The following is a 22141-nucleotide window of genomic DNA, read 5'->3' as shown; positions in this document are numbered from 1 at the left end:
ATCTTAAATCTTGTCCTCCTCTTCATGGCACTCTACATGCCTAGATCTTTCTGCTCTTCCAGGCAGGGCTGCTTTCAGCCACATGGCTTGGCAGTAACCAGGMGGCATGCCTGGTGATCTGCTAATGCTTACACATTCAGCTTATGTGCCCTTGGCGCGGGGCGCTGTGCCAGGCTCCTGGGTGTGAACACAGCCCCAAGCATTTAGTGGCTCGCAACCCGTAAGGGCTGAGCTAGACCTCAGCTTTTGGTGGAGCAATGAGAGCCTCTGCCTGGGCTGGCTCCCGGCTCCCACGCTGGCCCCTGGACAGGGGAGCTGGGACTCATCTTCCCCAGACACACTATGGCTCCCCAGACTGCCTAAGGCCTCAAAAGGATTTGTCATCTCTCCACTGGGGACAGGGCAAGAAACCAGCTCTGGTGACAACCACATTTTACAAACCATGCTGGAATGCTGAGAGGGAATGTACCACACCGAGGGGACGGCCATTGCGTGAGGAGAGACAACAGGAACAAGGAGGGCACAGGCACCAAGCAGACAAGAGCCTTCCTAGCACCCACACAAAGCCAGGTGTGGGCAAGGCGCAACCCTTGCTAGTCTGCACGGCATCCGTCCCACTGAACAGAGAAAGATGGGAAGCAGGAGTTGTAATGCCAGGTATAATGGCATTAAAAAGCAGGCAYTGTCATTCAAAAGCACCATGCAAACACAGCCAGTTTGTGCCGCAGGTCAGGGGAGCAGAAGTGCCTTTAGCACTGTAAGCAGGCAGGGGGTTCTTGACTCCTCCTCCACTTTCTCTGCAACAAGAGGGAAGTTCAAAATCTCTCTCTCAAAAGATTAAGATTTCAGCTTCGAGTAGTCCCCCTGAAGAGGCTTTAAGGCTGCCTCCTACTTGCAGGAAAAAAGATGATTTCAACAAAACAAACACAATCCTGCTCTTGGACTTTGAGGGGTTTGGTCATCACCTTATGGGTCTGCTCTGGAGATCCAGGGCTGCCAACGGAGCCAGGAAGAACATAACTGAGCTTTGCTTGTTGCATGTGAAAATCTCTTGCTGCTTTTCATTCCATGCCTGGGTCATTCCTGTGTCACTGCCTTACGGACTGGAAGGAAATGACTGCTGTAAATCTGTTTTTAGCAATATTTGACTCCCTTAACATGTTAAATGAATTCCAGTTATTTACGGGATTTTATTTAGCTCAGGGTAAGATATATTGAGTTGTTTAGAATATTCCAGTTATTACCTTTTTAAATAGAAGGGTAAACGTTGCAAAAGAATAACTTACTGAAAAGCAGTCACACAACTGTATATTTGAATTGTTTTACCTACCACCTTAATTTTGCTGCACTCATTCAACTAAGGGAAAACTTTGTATACCCCAGAAAAAATGCCACTTCATTACTATTAGTTTTATCTCTGACTCCTTTCCTTCTGCTGCCCTAATCAGAAGGGAATTCCAGGACGCGCAGAATCTAAAGCAGAGCGAAAGGGAAGAGTTAGGGGTCGGTTGCTAGAGATGTGATGTTTGGGTTTTGCATTTAACTGCCAAGCTCCTACATAACTTAGTCCAAGTCAAATATCTTTGGCCACATCTAACCTGATGCACAAGTTCAGATGCAATGTTTGCCACAGAACAGATCCACGTGCATTACAGGCTGCATTTAGCAGAGGGCAAGCAAGGGCATGACCACCACATGTGAGTTGCTTTGCAGTAACTCATGCTAAGAGGGTGTTTTTGGTCTCTTTCAGAGAGGGGAACTCCTTGATGTTACCTTAGACTTATCACATGCAGGAGGCTGGGCAGTTATTGAGAAGTGGTGGATTATGCATTTGCCTGCTGCCCTGTAACGCCCAGTGCAATTGCCCATTCTCTCGGCAAGCGTGGGCTGAGCAGGCTGCACAGGGCTAATGGATTTAACAGCCCAGCCCACGAGCAGAGCTGCTGCCTTGCAAGCCTGCAGCTTGCAGCTCATGCTTATACTTAACTAATGGTGCAGCTGCAGTGCCCCTTTGCCTGAACCTCTACCTGCCTTAGAGAGTGCTGCCAGAGTGCAAGGAAAGGAGGCATGCAAGGAAGGAGGCGTGCTCTGCAACCGCCATTCCCACYACTCTTCTGCTTTGTCATGCAGATCCTAGAGGTCCCAAGGTCCAGCCTTTAMACAGTACCAACGCAGCAAGAACAGCCCAGGAAGCAAAACTTGTAGTAAGGAGAGAGAAAGGGTCACTGTGACCTACCAGAGGAGCTGCAAAGCTGCCTAATGAGCAAAGGGTCATCGCTGGCATCTCCAGAAAGGCTGTCTGCCCACAGCAAAGCGAAGCCCTGGGGTATGAAGTGCTAAGTCTCCAGCACCAGAGGTTAATCTCTGAGTACTGGCAGCTGTCAGCGCTCTGCAGAGGTGTTAATCCATGGCAGGGTGCCTGCACGGGCTGATAACCCTCCTGCATGTGGCTCCTCCTCTGCCAAGCTTGTGCTCAGGCTGGTCACAGTGGGATGCTTTATCTCCCTRATAAGGCGGCTGTAGATTCAGCTCCAAAAGACGAACAAAGTAAAGGGTTACAATTCCAGGCAGCAGAGTTTAATTTCAGAAGAAATGACACATAAGTAGCTCTATGGATGAACTGGAGCAGCAGAGAGAGCGCCACAAACACCAGTCTGTACTGGGGCCTTAGAGCCCGAAGAATTTACATGCCTCATCTGAAATGTCTTGCCAGCCACCTCACCCTGCTGGACTGCCAGCTGCAATACCAGTGCTGTTTGGTTTCAAGCCCAGACTTACACACAGAACTACCACCAACACATAAACCACACACACACACACACACACACACACACATATATATATATATATCATTGTCTAGCGAGGCAGCCAAGTCTGTGCCCACTGTTTGAGAGAATTCTTTAATCAAAGGCAGGATCCTTAATAGCTCATTTCTCTGGTGCTAAACTAGCTTGAGGCATCGACATTTCTCTAATTTTCCGCAGACACTGGTAGCATCTTAAACTAAAGCTTTTCTTTATCATCAGCTTCTCCCCACAGAAGAGTGGAGCGCTCTCTTTTCTCTAAGGCTTCAGTTAATGGCTGACATAGCTCCCCCAAAACTTTATTGGTCCCAGAGGGAAGTCACTGTTCGTTGTGGGTGTCCAGTTTTGCTCCTTGCTGAGATAAGTACATGTTCCAGTCAAGCCCCTGCTGCTCTAAAGCAGCTTTCGGCTCCCGATGCCACATGTGCAATCTAAACGCGTGTCTGTGTTGTACCCCTTTGCTATCCTCCAGAACCATCTGGCCCAAATTATATTATCAAAGCGGAGGATGTTACTACATTCACCATTTATTGAAATCTGGGAGAAGCGCTCTGGGATCAGCCCTGAACTGTTTTACTAGCTCTCCTCAACTTTGCTGAAAAAAGCCCCCAAATTACAAAGTTAATTGGCAGCACATTGTTACCATATGTGGTGTGCAAAAGGAGCCCTCAAGTTTATTTAGGCACCAAAACCAAAGAGAAATGGAATATTACTGCCCTTTATGAGGATTTCACGTTGGCCTTTATTGAGGTACCTCCAGCCTTGATCCTCCCGGGYGCCGCCTGCCCAACACTGCAGTGCCCTTTGGCACGGGGGCCGCAGTCTGTCCCCATCCACGGGTTGGTACCACCAGGATGGGGCTCACACTGTTCTCCCATCTTTACACCAGCAGCAGCAGCCCTGTCCATGGATCTGTATCACCAGGATCAGCCTCGCACTGCTCTCCCCTCTTTACATCAKCAGCAGCAGCTCCCACTGAAGTGTTTGCACTGATGCAGGGTTCACAAGAGTGTGATGTCCCAGCAGCTCCACGACAGCTGTCTGTAGCTGACATTTGCTCTAAAATGTGTACCATAGCGCACTCTCTCTTTCTCTCTCTCCCTATTTTCACGACTCAGACAGAATCACTACATATTAGGCTATCCTCGCACAGACAACATGGGTTATACCAACACTCCAGCCCACCTACACCTGCACAGCTCTTGCTGCCCCATTTGAAGGAGAAAAAAAATGCACCTACTCCAGGGGTCATGGGCTAAGACTGCTTTTCTTAGAGCTCCATAAATGACTTTTTTAATGTCTGAATGGACTTTCATGAAGTGAACCATCAGGTTTCAATTAAATTGCCTTCATTTCCCAATCTGAAGTGTGTTAAACAACCTATCAAAACCTCATAAACTTCAGTTTACAGCATTTTCATTTCCGGATTCTCTCTTCTCCTCTCAGCTTAACTAATACCTTGTGCATTAAAATAATGTGTTTAAAAATACATAGAGAAAATAAAGGCAAAAGCTCATTATTTGTGTCCTTCGTTGGGACAGTCTTGATTTTCTGGAAGACAAGTGGATGCCAGAAGAAAGAGTAAAACCAGAGCAAGTCTGCTATGCTACTTTTTCTGTTGTTTGCTTTGATTTGTTGTTTGTTTTCCTCTTTATACCTCTATACGTACCCCTCTGCCCATCAGGCCGTTGTTGAAAGGCAGTCCAATGAAGCTGAAAGCTGCCTCTTGGATGAAGTAGGGGTTCAGGATACGTATCTCATGAGGTTCCCTTGGGACACGGGTTGCAACTGACTTCCAAAAGCCATCAGAGGCACTCTGGAAACAAACAGGAGAAAAAACAAGAGAAAAAAAAATTAGAAAGGAAAGATAAAATAATGAGCACAACTGCATGCAAAAGATAGTAGAATATTATTCTGATGGCAGCAGGAGAGCTGAGAGCAGCATGTGCAGATAGGCTCAAGCCAGTCTGGATGACAAGTGTCATAGAAAAAGGGTCTAGGGCTTCAACACGAACAACCTCTCCAAGGTACTTTGCTTTCAGTCTTATTGATCCTTCAGCTAGTTTGATTAATGGTTTAAGTAGTTCAGCATACACTGAGATCACTCCCACCTGCAAGCGGACACATGGTTGGCAGCTCTTGAGAACATTCAGTGAGCTAAATAGGACCATCCACCTCTACTCTGTATGCAGGTTACATGCTTCTTTACCACAGATTATCTTCTGTTAGGCTTTATGTGAAGTAAAATGTAAGCTTCTAAAAGGCCCCCTGTAAAGGACCATGCATGTTCACAGTACAAGAGAAAAACAACTAAGTATGGCCTTGTTTTCCCTCTAAATGGTTTTTTAATTCAACCCACACACATGAGAGGGCATTGCCTTTGAATATGACCCTGCTACACAGCCCCGCCTGGAGAGGGGTTCAAGCTTCTTCACCCCATTACTTGATGCTACTGTTCCTGCTGGTCCAGATAGTGTCACCAGCACAGTATGATGCTCGCAAAGTGTCTACTYCATCCTTGTTCACAGGACTCGCTGGGCAGTGACACCGCACTGTTTGACTTCTGCTTGGGTRGATATTTGGAGTAAGGCATAGGGAGGAGAGCAAGAATTTTAATCTAAGAGCCTTGGCAGGGTAACCTGATTCAACACCTCCTCCTCACAGCATGGAGCCATCTCCACGACAAACAGCAGAAAAAGACATTAAACTGTGCAAAAAAGCATGTGCTTAGGATATCTCACATTGCCATTATTTACACCAGCTTTAGGCCACTTGCAGTTTAACAGCAACTTCATAGTCGCTTCCAAACCATTTCTGAAAACGCTGATGCTCTCTCAAAACCCTTCTGGAACCCTCCCCAGCCCTGCAGGGATCACCACTGTGACTGCCAAAGGTAATTCTGCTGCAGCCTGTTCCTACTGCACTTCACTACTTACACTGCTTGTGGCTCTCTGAAATTCCATGGTGTGTCCTTACCAAGGCTTCTATACAGAGTGGTACATGGTTACCCTTTGGCACTGAACTTTAAATTACAAAGAATGAGAGATCTATTTGGTCTCTCAGTTTCCAAAACCATGGTCACCAGCATCCAGGCACCTGACTTTTATTGTCATACTGAGGCTCCTCCAGTTGGCTTTTGTGCTGTTCTGCTCAGAACTAAAGTCAGGTTGGTCTGGGTAGATCTGCCTGGGTCATCTCACTTACTCCTCTGAATATCTGCACAATGTTAGCAGTTATCCAGCCTTTGAGATTTCCCCTTATTAAAGGAAATTCTTCAAATATTCAGAAGGAGCACCAATGAGAGAGAGATCATCCTTACACTGCTGAGAACCTCTGGGTGTGAATTACCAAGCCTGTTGATTTATAAATATTTACTCCTTCTAAACATTAAACAATTTAGTTATTAATGTCACGGAACAYACTTGCATCATCCTTTCATGATCAAAACACACATTCCTGTTTTGTTCCAAATACCAAGCAGAATTATCCCGTGAACATTTCTGCTCGCTTTGCAACCTTATTAACAACTTAATCCCCTCCACTGCCTAGCTGTCTTAAAGCATTCCTACAAACACACTGGGAGTGAAGGAAACGTAAAAGTTTTTCTCTTAGTCTTTAGCACTGTTAAGTCTATTATTTAGTCCCATCGTGCCACGTCTATCCTATTGTGATAGGACATCCCACCTCAACATTGCCCATACACTTCCGCTGACCACGTTCTGACAATGGCAAAGGGCTCTCAAGCCCTAGATGGAAAAAAAATCCTTATTATTGTTCACCGTTTTCTCACTACAGTTGAATTAGCAGGAATGCCTGAAGTCGAAGTRATTTAACACTTTCCATTATAACACCACATTTCCAGTCTCTGAGTTTAAGGTTTAAGAAAAGCAATTCTACCATTTAAAAAAAAAAAAGAAGAAGCATTAGGACCACAACTTTGCAAACATTAATAAAATCTTACAACCATTTTACCAATGGATTTGAGGGATTTGGTATGTCAGCTGAGTTTTGCCTCCTTGTGAAAATTCATTAAAAATTGGATGAATATTAAACCTTYGGAATTTCCTAAAGGCAGATATAAAGCAGAGGTCTTTCAGTTTCAAGAAGATCAAAAAAAATCACGGATTCCACTTGCATTAAGCACGCTTCGGGTCTCTCAGAAATGAGGATGATAAACRGAAATCCTGAATAGCTACTCGTTCAGCGAAACCATCTTGACACAGGTCTAAGCAGGCACTCCCTGGAAAAATAGTGTGYGACCCTGTAACCAAAATAAATTTAAAAGAGTTGAATTAAGGTTTCATGGGAAACTCTAAATATGGCAATGCTTACATTTTGCAAACAATTTGAAATAAAGGTTTGCAAGCTTTGTGAAGTGGACAAAAATGCCTTTTGTTTGGAATAACCTCTCTGAGAAATATGTCACTGGACTTAAGTAGACATGACTTTTGCATTACATGCCATATTAAAAAAAATAAAGAAAATTTACAGTTGAGAGTTTTCATGCTTTGCTGTTCCTTGAGCTTTTTAGAAAAGGTAATAACACTTTTCACAGTTGTCTATTGGCCCAGTGCTGTGTGAAGCACCAAGAACACACCCGTGTTCTCTTGACTAGATCAATGCAAGCACAAACCAAACACAGATCCTGTGGGCCTTCCAGCAAGGCTCTCCTCTTGTCATTCCTCCTGGCCACTTTTCTCAGCTATCACACAGCTCTGCAATTGCTCTGGATACTCTATTTCGGGGCTTATTTCTATTTGCTTAGTGTTCTTCCCTGTAACTCTTCTGCTCTGTTCCCCCTGGGAGCTTGACGGAGACCCTTGGTAATATTCCCTGTCGGATCTAAGACATTTTGGGGAAAAAAYGTAGAGTCTCATCGGACGGCTCTGCTACTTCTAGCTACGCAGTAGGCAAAGCCCCGGGATTCTCCTTATTGACAAAGGACTAAAAACTGGTTTCCTGGCTCATAATTACTGGAGTTCTCAGCCTTGTGGTTTGGCTCTGCAAACCCGGGGAGTGTCAAGCTACATCTTGAGCCTTGTGGTTTTGTTCTGCAGCTTGTCACTGGCAAGCTACAAAGCAAAGCCCCGCCGCAATTGCGAGCCACAGGAGGCCTGCTCTCCTACATCACCCCCTCGGAGCTGCCGACTCGGAAGCGCGGCCCGTTCCAAGGCTCCTTGCTACTGCTGGTGCTCGGCTGAGGGCTGCTATTATGCCTCATGTAGATGCTCGGTCTGATTGGACACAGATGTTCAGCAAAGTTTCCAAAGCAATTACTTCCCGTCGGGAACGCTGTCCCTTTTTAGGCTGAAGGGAGACAAACACGCATCCGGCAGAGCCTGGGAGGGAGGTACACGTCTCCTGCCAGATTCAGGAGCACACAGGAGCTCGGAGGTCGGGGCACAACCTGCTCTCCGCTCTGATGACGGAGCTGGCTCCCTCGCCATCCCGCAGGACAGGCCTCTGCGGACACAACGTCTCCCTCCCTGACTCCTGTAATGATAACAAGTTGGGAAAGGAGTCTGCGTGCGCTGGGGCAATATTCCCACAGTACCTCATCACATCCTGGCACTGCACTGGAAACCATGGCAATCGGGTTTCCCCGTGCGAAGTCCCAACTTTTATTGTTTGTTGGTATTACTGTGCAGCCGGAGCCTCCGTCACGGATCAGTGGTCACTGTGCCAGGGGCTGCCTAAAGGAGCTTACAGYGCAGGCATAAAGAAACAAGCAATGCCGAGATGAAGGCAGACAGGAAAGCCTGATTGAAGAACAAGTCTCAGAGGTCCACGACATTTTCAAGCAATCTTGGAGTGCTTTCCAAATGGTATAATTGGAAACAACGTAACTAAAGGCTTGAAAGGAGGCTATTCAAAAACTAGTGAAAAATCTAAGCGGGCCAGGGCTTCCAAGCCAATCTCTTGTACAGCTTTAATGCAGAGAGATGGAGCAACACCCTCCCCTGAGACCCTAACTTCAGGACCTCAACAGAGTTCACAGTATGCGACCCATCGGAGAGGGCAGGTTATAAGGAAGGGATATGAAAATGGTAGGTCTTGCCTAATAACTACAGCGGCAACACAAGGCAAAACACCAGTTTTTAACCCCTCTTTTTGTCAATTTGCAGAAGTACCGAAGGGTAATGTGCTAAATAAAATGAGTGACTTAGCCCAGCAGGCAAGAAGCATACCTCTATGGAAGGTGTGAGAGCAGTGAGTCTCCCASAATAACAACACTTCTAATATCAATGTACATTGAGGAGTTGCARCTCTGCAGCATCTGAAGACACTGCTGCTGCCTCCCCTCTGCCTCTGGGATACCCCTGGATTCAGGAGTGCAAGCTGCACTGCTCTGGAAGACTTTTAAGTCTGATGGGAAGGGGGCAGCGAGATTGCAGCAGTCACTTAAGTGCAACACAGTGTAAAATAAAGATTTATCATGCAGTACTTTGCAGAACAATCAAAAGAGTGAAAAAGCTGGAGAGAGAATGTGGAGCAAATGGAACTTGCACCCCCTGACTGGGAACAGTAACAACAACAACAAACCCATCGCACTAACAGGAGAGAAAGCAGCAGGCCTCAGGGTAACCACACTAGGCAATTAGCCTGTGGATGACTGGTAACACCTAAAATGGAGAGGAAGCAAGAGCACGAGRGGCAGAAAGAGCCAGGGAACAGCACGTCGGTCACAACGTCAGAGAGCTCGCAGAGATCCCAGCAGCAGCCTCCAGGCTGGAGCGGGTTAGTCCGTATTTGTTGTCCACGGCCGTCACTCAGGCCCAGGCTATGGCCTGGTTGCTGTAACCCATCTGTGGAGGCTTTTGAAAGACTTCTGCTCAAGAATAACTGCGTTAGATCTGAACGGTGTGTTTCCACTAGAAAATTATCATCTTATCAGCCAACATTGCATTTCTGAGCRGTCAAGTAGACACAGAGGGCTAGAAAATGCTTCTCTAGAAGTGTTAATATCAACGAACTTGCATCATTTCCACTGATTATCAAAGTAACCTGCAATTTTCAACAGTGGGAACAGAGGTGCTTAGAGCCTGCAATCAGGGCTGATGGTCAACTGCCAGACCCACTAGCCACAAATATATTTATCCAGCTTTCTCAAAGTGATGGAGAACCGACCCCACCCTCTGTACACTGCTCCGATGGCTGGCACTCCGGGAATTCTGAATTTCCCCATTCTCAGCTGCTAACTGTGTTGTGTTGTACCCTTATCTACCACACCAGAAAGCTCTTTCTCTGCCTTAGGCACGAACTTGCACTCTGGGCTCAAACCCTTCCCCTCATCTTCTCTTTGATTACCTGCCAACACAGACGCAGCTCTTGGAATGCCTGACAACAYGACATGTTCTAATATTTTATCATGTTCATATCTTCTCTCAAAACCCCTCCCGGTGACGAAGCCTAGAATCAACTGGCTGTAAATTCCCAGCCATTCCTCTGTCAGTAATCCCCATTTCTSAAGAACCTCAACAGAACTGCCAACTGCCAATACTGGTCAAGAGAATTCCTGGTAGGCTGAAAACCCTACAAATTAAGCTTTTATTCAGTATGAAGTCCAAATACATCTTCTTTCACTGGCAACAACAACAAGAAAGCACGATAGAGACAAAAGGAGTTCTTAATAATTGGTACTACCAGAACCTTTCATGACAAAGAAGGAGAAAAGTTAATTCTGCTGGCCAGGTTTAATCAGCAGCAGAGTGGAGCTTATACTACCTCACTACATTGGCTAGGGACTAAAATTTAATGGGGTCAATAAACAAGTTAAAAATCCCTTCATGAAAACCACAAGAGGAGGCAAACTATTAATCCCAACYAGTAGTTGAAGGCTTTAAAGTTCAAATTTGACACCTGAGAGATAAGGTGTCCCAGCAACCCAACCAACAGCAAGCTGCCCTGTCCGGAGATACGGGCTCAAAGGCAGCAACTCCTGTATGGACAAAAAGGCAGCTGTGAAGGAGGTTAGTGCAGCTGCATTATGCACTAATTTGGTTTTCTGCAACACATTCAGCAATGCATTMATTCCTATGGCTGTTGGTAAGAAGCTTCTGCCCTCTTTATATGCAAGTATATGCTGCAAATAAGCAAAAAAAGTATATAAAAATAAGCCTGTTGCATTTCAAGTTTTACTTAACCTATATAAATGAGAGTGCTGTAGCTAAACTAAATGAATACAGATATGCAGCTCCKATGCTGTTCATCCCTTTAACAACTGTTCCTTCCCACTTCCCAGTACGAGGCAATATGAGGCAAAGCTCGAAAGATTCAGGCRGAACAAATTAACTTTTTTATGCTGTGTTGCAAATCCAAAGTATTTCCTTTGCTTTTAATACATTTCTACAGCTTTTTCAGTATAACCGAGAGTAAAATACAGTTCACAAGTGGTAAAATAATAAAAGGTTATTGAAAAATTGTCCTGTGAAGAAAACAACTCATCATTATTAACTGAAAAAAAAACACCTAAAATAAAGATTATTCTGATGAATACCATGTTTCACAAGTCAGAACATAAACAACACTTCACATACGGTGTGTTAGAAGATATATGGGTGCTATGTGCAAACAGAGTGATAGATAGACTGTACTACASACTCTTTTTCAAAACGTAAGCTGGATTTTGAGCCAAATTTTGAAGAAATATTCCTGTTTTGAAATGTTTTAGGCAAGGAGGAAGTTTTTAGTAAATGCACAGAAGGATTTAGATAGATTTAGATTTTATATAATTTATGTTCATGTTACGATTTTTCTTGTCTGTGAATACTAATATTTCAATGAAAAAAACACCCCAGCAACCTCAAGAAGTAGTTGCAGAAAAATCTCAAAAGAGACCAAGCTCTATATTATCACCCCATGATTTATGGGACATTTTATGCCCATAAGGAACAAGGACTTTTGATTCACTCTTAATGTTATCACATAGCTGATGACGCTATGGTCACACTAAGCCTGTATTCAAATCACACTACGGCTGAAAGGCTGAACCCGCAACCTAGTAAGAGCTGGAACTAGGATCGCCTATAATTTTAGTTCAAAATTTCAAAACATCTGTTGCAAACATGGATATTTCTGATTTTCTCACCAAATTTTCCTTACGTTGCCATACATCTAAATGTTTTACAAAGGATCCCCTTTCACAGCATCTCTGCAGTATTTGTCAGCATGTATCACACCCCTTTACAGGTGAGAAAACAAGGAAGGATGAATGTCCATCGTGATCCAGCTTTCCAACACTCTACGTCCTGAATTTCCAGCACAAGTGGCAAGCCTGCAGCACAAGCCCGTTGACTTTGCTGAACACCCAGCCCTCCTGCTTAAGCTGCCTCCTGAGAATTAAACCGGCTCTCAGGAAATTCTCATCTAATTTGCTCATTATTGTGTTAGTAAGTTAAAGGCTAAACCACTTCCTTACAGGAATCCTCCACGTCTGTATTTAGGAGGTCGTCGCTTCKCCCCTCCCTCACATTTACTGCCTGTTCTTTTGCTTCTGCAGTTACTCATCCGAAGACTGAACTTCTTCCATTACAGAAACCAGACTAAATCTCGGTCTCCCCTCTCCGCTGGGTAGCCTGCAGTGCTCCAAAAGAGCCAGGAGGTAATTATGCAATTAAAGATAACATCAGCACAAGAGAACTGACTTACTGATGAAAAGGCAGTCTTAAGTTTTTGCTTTTTCAAACTCCTGATGGCTTGGTTTTACCAACCAGAAGGCTSTTTAAATGAAGTTTTAAAGCGTAATTTAATATGTTAAACAATGAACCCAAGAAAAACTCTATCAAATAGAATAATTACATCCAGGGCAGAGTCCTCTACTCTACCAACCCCAACKCCAAGCCATGGGATTTCCCTGGAGCAGCAGAAGACCCAGCAGCGGTCCATGCTAACGCAGCCTGGCGAGGCCTCCACCACTGCCCCCAAGCATTAAGAGTACTACAACAAAAGGGGTACAGACTTTTTTGATGTTACGTTGCTGCTTATAAACAAGGAGAAAAAGTGCATTTCTCGAACCTCAACCTGAAAGACAGCTAACTTATTTTAGCTGAATTTTCCAAATATCCAGCTGAGCCAAACACGTGGCATGGACAGCAGCAGCATAAGGGTACCCCAGGGCGCTTGAGGACATCCATCAGGAAAGCTTCTTCGGGAGCTGAGCTGGTTCATGAGTTTGAACATAAACATCTCATTAAACAACACGTATTTAGACTAAACTTTTGGCACATTACAACAAAAAAAAAAGTTAAAAGGTCACAACAATAAGAATTACAGCCTAAGGCCTCTCACTGCTTTCTGAAGTAAACTTGAAGCAACTCTCTACAAAAACATATACATTGCTTTTACAACACGTATATTCAAAAAGCTGTTTTTTATTTTGGCATCTCTACTGAAATAAGAGCCAAATAATTTGTGTATTTACTCAGCATTCATATAGATCACGTACAAATTATTCAGCATCCTTTTGGAGGGGAAAGTAACAAAAAAAATCAAAGTAACCAGTGGTTGGGCAAATGCCAGGAAGGTCCTGCCCTTCTTTATTTTCTGGATTCACATTAATAATAGGTCTTATACGAAAGAATAGCTTTTAGTCATGTTATTTAATATTTCTGAGATGAGAATTTAAATAAACCGTGGTCCAAACCGAACATTTACATTTGAGAGTTTTTCCAAACAGTCGAAGTGTCCATTGGCTGGGACAAACTCTGTCCTTGGCAGTTGTGGGTGAAGTTCATTTCACCAAACATGGCCAGAACACAAGTGAGGAACCAGCAAATATAATTTGTGAGTGGATTTAGAGAAAAGCCCGTGCACCTGAAAGCTTGGCCATTTTTCCCCCATTTTGGTTCTGTGATTAAAAAAACAGAAAGAAGATATTAACACTTTGACAAGTGTTGCCCAAGTTAAGAGGAGACACCCTATGACATGTTCCATAAATTCACAACCGTAAGAATGAAAATATTACCCCCAAACGGGAGGCGTCGCAGAGCTCGCTCTCTCGGGCTGTCTACCTTCACGTGGACAGGTTTATTTTCACGGCAGTTGTCAAGCAAGAGTTTGCATTATTTAATTGTGTGGGGTGAGAGGACAAGCTGGATTTAGAGAGAGCCCCTGGGGAGGAATTGAGGGACCCACAGCCCCGCGTACACAGGAGGAGCCTTCTTCTGTGGAAGGAAGCTGYCCTTCTCCTAGAGAGCAACCAGAAGCACCAAGCACTGCCGTAGCCCAGGGGAGATAAATTTCGGAAGATAAAAGCGGACAGGGCATTTAGTTAYCTCAGTATTTATTACAGCAAACTGGAAATAATAGACCAAGCCCATGTCCCGGAGCCCTCGGTGCTTCGAGGCAGAGAAAACGTTACAAATCGCTCACGCAGCTCTAACTATGCAAGTTATCCCCGGAGCCCGCCAAGGAACACATGTGTTTTGGGCATAAATCGTCCAACCTATTCCTTTCTGAATTAACATCTGTCATCGTGACACCATTCAAAACGACTGAAGACTGGATCATATTAACAACCACACATCTTGGATAAATATTTACTGTTCAGACTCTTTCTTTTCTTTTTTTTCTTTTTTTTTTTTTAGTTTAAAAGAAAACTAATGCAGATAAGCAAAATTCCTGGAGCGGTGAAAGGGAACCTCTTTTCAGCCACTGAGAGAAAGCACGTGATTTTATTTACAAAATCAAACTGGAGTTTCTTCCCTGCTCTGTGAGCCTGCACGTTGCGCAGTGGAGAAGGTGCAGCATCCTGCGGTGTCGCAATCCTTTCTCAAGGGCTCTTCTGGGGAATTTTGTTATGTTGGAGGCTGCTCCTGCAGGATATGGAAACCCATTTTGCAGATTGCTCATCAGGAAGAGAAAGTTTTGCTCTGATCCCTGCAGGCAATTGGATGAAGCAAGCAACTATTTTAGTGAAGAGCTGCCAAGGGGCTTGCTAGCCTGCTCCTCACAGTCAGCAGAGAGGGCGCAGAGAGCAAAGCCAGGGATTCCYGAGGGCACAAGAGGCACAAGGCAGGGCCAGAAGGAAACCCAAGTCTGCAAGGCAGTGCTGGGTACTTGCAGGCAGCAGAAGTTTCCCAGGCACAGGACTGCAGCCGTTGCAGCAGTTGCTCAGGTCGCACTTTTGCAGATGCATCACTGCAATACTATATATTCGTAGTTTCCTACCAGGAAATCACCTCTTTCCAAGCTGATTTTATCTGGCTTCAGCTCCTATGCTGAAGCACTCTGCTCTTTCAYACGTGCGCAGCTCAGAGGTCCAGAAGAGCTGCTCGTGCCATCCTGCTGGCCTGCCCAAACCGCAGGGCGTAGCGCTCCTGCCATCAGCAGCTCCTCCTGACCAGATCTTCACTTCCACACAGCTCGAAYGCAACCTTACCAAGGCATCCAGCCCGCCTTTCAAGACTTCAAGTAAGAGCAAATTTATCAAGCCTGCAGGGTAGATGTAGCAAGAATTAATGATCCTGATATAAATGTACTGCCTTCTTCTGGCTGTATGCCTTGCTTCAGATATACTTTTGTCTCCTAAATTAAAAAGTCTTCTGAGGAAAAAAAAAAAAAATGTTCTCCCTAGGTAGATAGAGACTATCAGCAAATCTCCTAAAAATCTCATACATAAGCTAAATAAATTGAACTCGAATCTCTTAGACTAACAGAGGCTTTGTAGCCTCCAAATGATTCCTGTAGTTCTTTACTGAAGTCTTAGCACAGAACATCTTTATTCCACTAGCACTTGCATGAATGGCTCGTGCCCTCTGGGTGATGTCTCAGTTTCACTGCTCTTGATGATCTTTGACTTCTCCTCCGGATTCACAAAATATTGCTCCGGTACAGAGGAACATTTGCTGCATATGTGGGTGATGCAATATCCCCAGCAGCATGGGCTGCACTGGTGGTAAAGTGATGTACATCCGAATGGAAGAGAGACCCCCACGTTCGCATGTGTGGCTTGGAGGAGATGGTGCAGCATCAACTCTGCAATTATCTGCTCACTGCGTATAGGGCCCTGGGTGCATGTCCACCTATATGGCAGCCACTACAGATCCAATCAATTGTTAGAGATCCAGGGGAGGATAACAGATATTGGGTATTTATAAGGTGTTTTTTAGGCAATTTGTAAGGGAAATCTGAGAGTATCACAGTACAACAGGAAGGTGCAAGAGAGAAGAATTTAAATCCACAGACAAACAAGTTTCATTAGTTCTGCTGTTTATGGACTCAGTGTTTCATTAAGATCAGCATCAGATCTGTAGCAAATTCCTCCATACTGCCTCGAATATGCTGAGTCTACCTTTGATCAATTCAGCTACATGCACTGTGACCTTGAAATGCACCTACCAGGATTTGCGTAATATTGATGTCTAAATATTACCATTGCCTGCCAAGGTGGGAAAACGCAACGTAAGTTCCTCTAGATGCTCTTTTTTCCCCCCAAGACAGCTGCAGTTGCTCTTCAGTTGGCCTTTGTTCATGCTGGCTTTGCGAAAGAAGAGACATGAAAACCTGCAACTCTAAATTAGAGGATGATTATCCCTCTTTTATTTTTTGACTTTAGCTGAATCATGGGTGGAGAAGGAGGGAATGATCCAACATCTGGAAGACGACGATAATTATCAGTTGGATGCCAGCAGAGAAAGGAAGAGACATGGGGACATTTCAAAAGCAGAAATTGTCTGTGGACAAAGCAGGATGGGGAGGCAATTCCAGAAAGGATGCCCTAGTTGAGCAATGATTCAGCCTCTTCAGTGGGAAATTCCAGCTTTGATCACTTCATTTAAAAATGATATTATGGAAGAACTAGAGAGGAACAGAAATATCGCTGGAGCTTTRTGATTTTAATGTAACAGTTTGGATTACTGAACCAGAAATGAAGAGGATGCTGTCTTGGCACATATGGAATAAGGGTTCTTTTAAGGACTACCAGAAATTTGCATGAATAAATATTTCCCATTTTTTAATTGGAGAAAAGTGTGCAAAAAAAAGTGTTAGCTAGTGGCAAGCAAAGTGAAGCAAAAATAAAAGGAAAACACAAGAATACATACTGTAGGAATGGGTAGAAAGGTGAGAGCATCAAGTTAATTTTGGTATATATATTTTAAAGAGGACCTGCCTAAAGTTGGGATCATCAACAATTTCATTCTTGCAAACGCAGACACTTTTCAAAACTTTGATGCCTGGAATTTTTCACACAGAAGAATTTTTTTTTTTTATTATTGTTTCAGGTGCCTCAGAAGTTCTAGGTTCTGGACAMGACTAGAGACTTGTGGATATGACGACTACCCACTCCAGCTGGACACAATTTTATTGTGTCATAGATTTAGAGTGCATAGATCTGATAGCATTACATGGTGCACAGACACACTACAGCAGCATCAGAGCAGCCCCTGCCACCAGCTAAAGGTTGACAGTGTTACTTACAGATAGACCAAGCACGCTCGGGTGGGAACAACTCTCAGTTATGTAGTGACCTGCCTAATCTTATTATACTGTTGCATGCAGGTATGTATGAAGGGCAAGCTCCAGCCTGCATCTTCCATACCAACAACCTTCCATTGGGAATCTGGCCAGGAAGTCTTCCCCAAGGCCCATGTTCCAAACTACATCACCCATCTGCTGAAGTTCCTGTATGGTGCTCACCACAGTGGTACCCGAAAGCTCGTTAAAAGTTACACTRTACACAACTAGGGTCCCTCCCTCTTATAGCCAGCAGGAAAAAGATTCTGTGTGTCATGACTATATTTTTTCCTGCWTGTCTTCTCACCATCTCTGGATGGGTTCACCTTCTCTTGCATGGCACTGATGTTCAAACTTCACTCTTCTAGGTGGGCTCTGAACTCTTAAGACTTTGAACTCTTTGTGACTCTTGGTCTACCACAGGCAGCTTATTTTTCTGCACACAATCCTTGGATTTCTTGGATCCAYTCTCACCAAGACAAATCACTGGGTGGCAGTGGGAAGGTCCTATCTGGGCGAGCACAATCCATCAGGTATCTCCACTAGCCTTTACAGTGCACAGAGAGAAAACAAAACCTGTAAAAATCAGCACTGTCCTAGGAGTCATCCCCAAAAGACAGACCAACTCGAATCCACACTTTGCCATGGGAATACAGCCTAAACCATTTGGTAAGAGCCAGGAGAAGCCACCTCAATTTTAACTTTATTAAAAGGCATTTTCTTTGTGACAGCACTTAGCTACAGTTCAGCTGCTCCACATCAGGCAGTGAACCATCCCCACCATGCGATGAGGTGTTGTCTCCTCTCACCGTAGCCACGCTCACGTTTCTACCCTTTCCYGCTACCCGTGGTGTCCACAGGACTGTTACCACTGAGCAGGCTGTCCTGCCTCTCCCTGGCGCAAGCCCCATCATGCCCGCTCAGCAAGCTGGCTGCCTTACTCACCCGCCATGCCTTCCTCTATCACAGCCCCGAGGGGATTAGTTGTGAATGGCTGTCTAGGGGAAAACTCAAATTTGTGAGCAAAACAGAACAATCCCTAAGCTCACTTCCCTCATCAAAAACACCCTCTCATTTATCATGGAGCAGCAAGTCCAGCTCCTGTTCCATCAGCGTGTGAGGAGAGCAGGAGGACATCAGCAATGCCAACCCACAGGTACCTTTAGTGGATGGGCTGGAGATCTATCTTCGCACAGCATCAGGCTACAAATCTGTAACCAAACTTTACATTTATAATGCATTAAGGCAGCTAGTGCTGAGTTTACAGCTCCATAGAAAACAGCTAATGAGTTTTCCTCACAGGCCTTTCAAAGCTGAAAGGACCAACAATGTACAAAGCGCTTTTTAAACAACAAGCCTGTGGGAGGAGAAAAGGGGAAGAAAGGAAATTTGCGATCTAGAAGCAGACTTCGGAATCAAACTGCTGTGTGCCGGCACCTGCGCTCCATTTGTCACCCACAGCAAGTGACAATGTTGGAAACAGCATGTTCCCCCTCCGCAGGCCGCGCCTGGAGGAAGGATCTACTCAAAGGCTGCACTCAGCTCCTAGGCCAGCTGGAAATACATGCACGTGGATGAAGCTTTTCTTGGAGTTGGATGATAAGGAGCAGAACACATTTACAGCCTCACTGTTTTCCTCAAGCTGATAGGAACACAGTGGCTTCTCATAGTTTTCCTCAGGGCTGTGGAACAGCTCACAGACGACTGGACTATGGGGCTGTGAGGTTCATGGTCTATCCTAGCAACCACATAGCACGTCAAAGCCATGAACTGAGGGAAGATGACCGCTAAATAGGAGCCCAGCAGACACTGAGGGCTCTGGCAGCACCAAGGCCTTGGCTCTAGCACAGTAAGGCAGGCCCATCAAGGCAGGAACGTACTCTACCATAATAGCCTAGCAGGACTGGAGGGAAGCTGCTGACTTGCATAGAAATGTAGTTATCAAATAAGGCCACAAAACAGAACCTGGCAGCAGCAGAAGTCCTAGGTCAGAATTGAAGAGAAACACTCATCTCATAGAGAAAGGTGCACTTGTATAACCATGACCTGCCTGGAATCCCCAGCGGAAAACAGCCACACGCTGGAAGGAGGCAGGAGGCCTCATGGTCTGGCCATTGCCTAAGCCTCAACATCTGCTTGGGGACGGCTGCTATTCGGATGGCATCAGCACGGCGTGCAGGCTCCGAGCATGCCCCTGCAAGGGACAGACAGCCGAACTTGGCCTTCCTCGCAGGCAGGTGCTCACTCGCTCCTACGATTTGCACTATCAAAGAGCGCTTCAAGGTGCCGCAGGCGCTTACTGCACAAGTGACTCCTTTCTGGCAAAGGCTGCGCTGATTCGGGCTGGAAGCGGCGGCAGGCTCATTACCACATGAGAAGGAAGCTTGGGAGCTGCCAATTTCTAGCAAAACCTTTGCCCTCACTTGGCTGCTTTACCRCCATGTGCCAGATGTTCAGGGAAGCGAGCCCCAAGCAAACAAAAGCGTTCCCTGTGATTCAGACACGACGCGCAAAGAGCCACCCCACCATCCGCTCCCGTGCCGTTTGGTACTGACGGGTTTGCATAACCGGTGCTTTTAAGTTCACCCCTTGGCTTCAGAAAAGCAGGCTGGAGCACAACATGTGGACCACGCATCTCGGATAAAAACAGTCCAGGAGAGTGGATAATGTGCTGAGAGACTGTCCATGAGTACTGCACATGTAGGGCTGTCCTAACAGGCAGAGCAGGGATGCCTGCAAGCATCAGCAGCTCTCACAGCAATGACTGCAAGTCAGCACTGCCCAGGCATTTACCTGCAACACATGCAACTATTTTCTCCTTCATGGTTTGCTCTAATATCTCTCAAAGACCAAAATCAGATTACTAGCGTTAGGCACCTCTGCCCATCCACATTTTTCTTCTAATATACAGGGCTATACACGCCAATATAGTAGCTGGCTGGCAAATTCAAGTGTCAGAGCATCCAGAATACTGTGACAGAGGCTACCCTTATTCTTATACTGATCCAGTATATTTACCCAATCTGTCCTTTTCCTAGCTTAATCTCCTTCAGGTTTCCTCCCCATGCCCACCCCTCACTCCAGGTATTCCTATCCCAGCATGGAACAGAAAGCACCTCAGCTTTTACTTTTTCTTTGCTATATAGTCTGGTGCTCCTCCTTTTGTGTACAGCACCTCCCAGATCACCTGAGATCATACAGATGTCCAGGAGGTTGTTTCACCACACTGACCGTAACACACCAAATCCTTTGCCTCACTGTTTTGTGGCTCCTTTGGCATCACACTTTTACTTTCTTTATAACGACTCCTGAAAACCTTCCTCTCCCTACAGAGCAAAATACTTATCCCTTCCTCAGTGTGCAAGTGCTGCCAAAATACTAACATAACACAGAGCAAATCCCTCTCAGCTGCAAGAGAATAAGCTTATCTGACCACTGACCCTGGCAATAAATAGCCACTCGTCTTTCATTTACTCCTTCTCAGACAAATTCCCTTTGATTTCACTTACTCGAGAGCAGACTGCACAAGGACTGCAGTATTCAGCAGAGAATCTCCGAGCAAGCAGCTCCAGGTAGGTCCAGCTCAAGTGATGTCTCGGGGAAATCAAAACTCCTCGTATGCCAGGCGTGATTATATGACACGCACATGCAGTTGCCATCAAAATTCCAAGGCAAAGGAAATAGCAGAAGGCAGAATTTGGCCTGTTTTATTGAGGAATGCGTCCACTTCCACAGCAGTCACATTCTTTAGCAGGATGTTTCCCGTTCCCTTATCTCTGTTTTGCGGTCAGACTCCTGCTTGTGACAATTGGTTTGCAGTGGGGATGACATCTTGCAGAGGGACGGGCCTAACCTCAGATAAAGAATAAGCAACAGTGGCATGCAGAGCCTTTAGATCAAACAAGTGTCTCCAGAGGAATCCGGGAAAGGAAAGAATTCCCTCTGCCCCAGAAAACCAGGCGAGAAACAAACTCTCCACAGAGAGCACTAGGCAGGCGTTTGTCATCTTGAACTTACCACACACTGATTAAAAATACTAATGCTCATTACCAGAACAAACAGACGCCTACAACTTATTCCCATGGCACTATTAGCTCTCCACGGGGTCATTTCTTCTAGCTAAGAGACAACACTTCTTGCATCAGTCTCCAATAGAAAAAGCAGCTGTGCTAGCCACCTGCTTGCAGCTAAAGCCAGCAACAGTGGAGTAAAATTTTAGCCTCAAATAGGGAGAGACCATGCTAGAAAGGACAAGACAGATGTTTTCCAGTCAATTGGACTTTCTCCTAGAGTATTTAATGAACTGGTTCAGCAACATCAAAACCAGTAATGATTTTGTTTGGGAACGCATGTACAGTAGGGTGTTAAAGGATTGAAAAATAGTCAAAGTAGTGACTAGTGTTAAGAAATAAAAAAGGAAAGAGATGATTTATAATTCCAGTTCTGAGAATAGCGAACTTTCATTATCAAACCATTGGAATTTATTTCTACCAAAAAAAAAAAAAAAAGCTATGATAGAGTAGAAGCAAGATATGTACTTGAGTCATTCAGTACCGACATTCTGCTCTCATAAACATGCTGAGAAAAGCTTGCATATGATGAAACTACTGTGACATGAGTTCACATGTGGCTAAAAAACTACCCAGAAGGAATTATCAGTGGATTCAGTGCAGAAATAGATGATGCATCACATTGGGGTCTAACCAGGATCCATGCTGATGATGAAAACACTGTAAAGAATTAGATGTTGGACTGAAAAGTATGTTTATTAAATTGCAGAGGACACAAACCTGGAAAGAATGGCAGGTATGTTGGAAAGCTCTACCAGAGAAACTTGGCAAACTGGGGAAAAGGTCTCGAAATAAAAAGCTGGTAGGGAAAAC

At 45.0% G+C, this 22141-nt stretch overlaps 1 protein-coding gene across 3 annotated transcripts in view; it reads right to left on the bottom strand.

The window, feature by feature from the left end:
• Window positions 1-22141, bottom strand: part of ST3GAL3 (ST3 beta-galactoside alpha-2,3-sialyltransferase 3) — a 164218-nt gene that overhangs the window by 18653 nt on the left and 123424 nt on the right. For all 3 annotated transcript variants that reach the window (XM_026033328.1, XM_026033334.1, XM_026033342.1), the window contains one exon: window positions 4474-4620. In XM_026033328.1, the coding sequence (XP_025889113.1) occupies window positions 4474-4620 (147 nt within the window). The remainder of the gene's footprint in view (window positions 1-4473; window positions 4621-22141) is intronic.

The sequence above is a fragment of the Nothoprocta perdicaria genome, unplaced genomic scaffold (assembly GCF_003342845.1).
Source record: "Nothoprocta perdicaria isolate Ctin4 unplaced genomic scaffold, notPer1 scaffold_0, whole genome shotgun sequence".
NCBI classification, from domain to species: Eukaryota; Metazoa; Chordata; class Aves; order Tinamiformes; family Tinamidae; genus Nothoprocta; species Nothoprocta perdicaria.
This window is presented reverse-complemented; position numbering and strand designations above follow the sequence as displayed.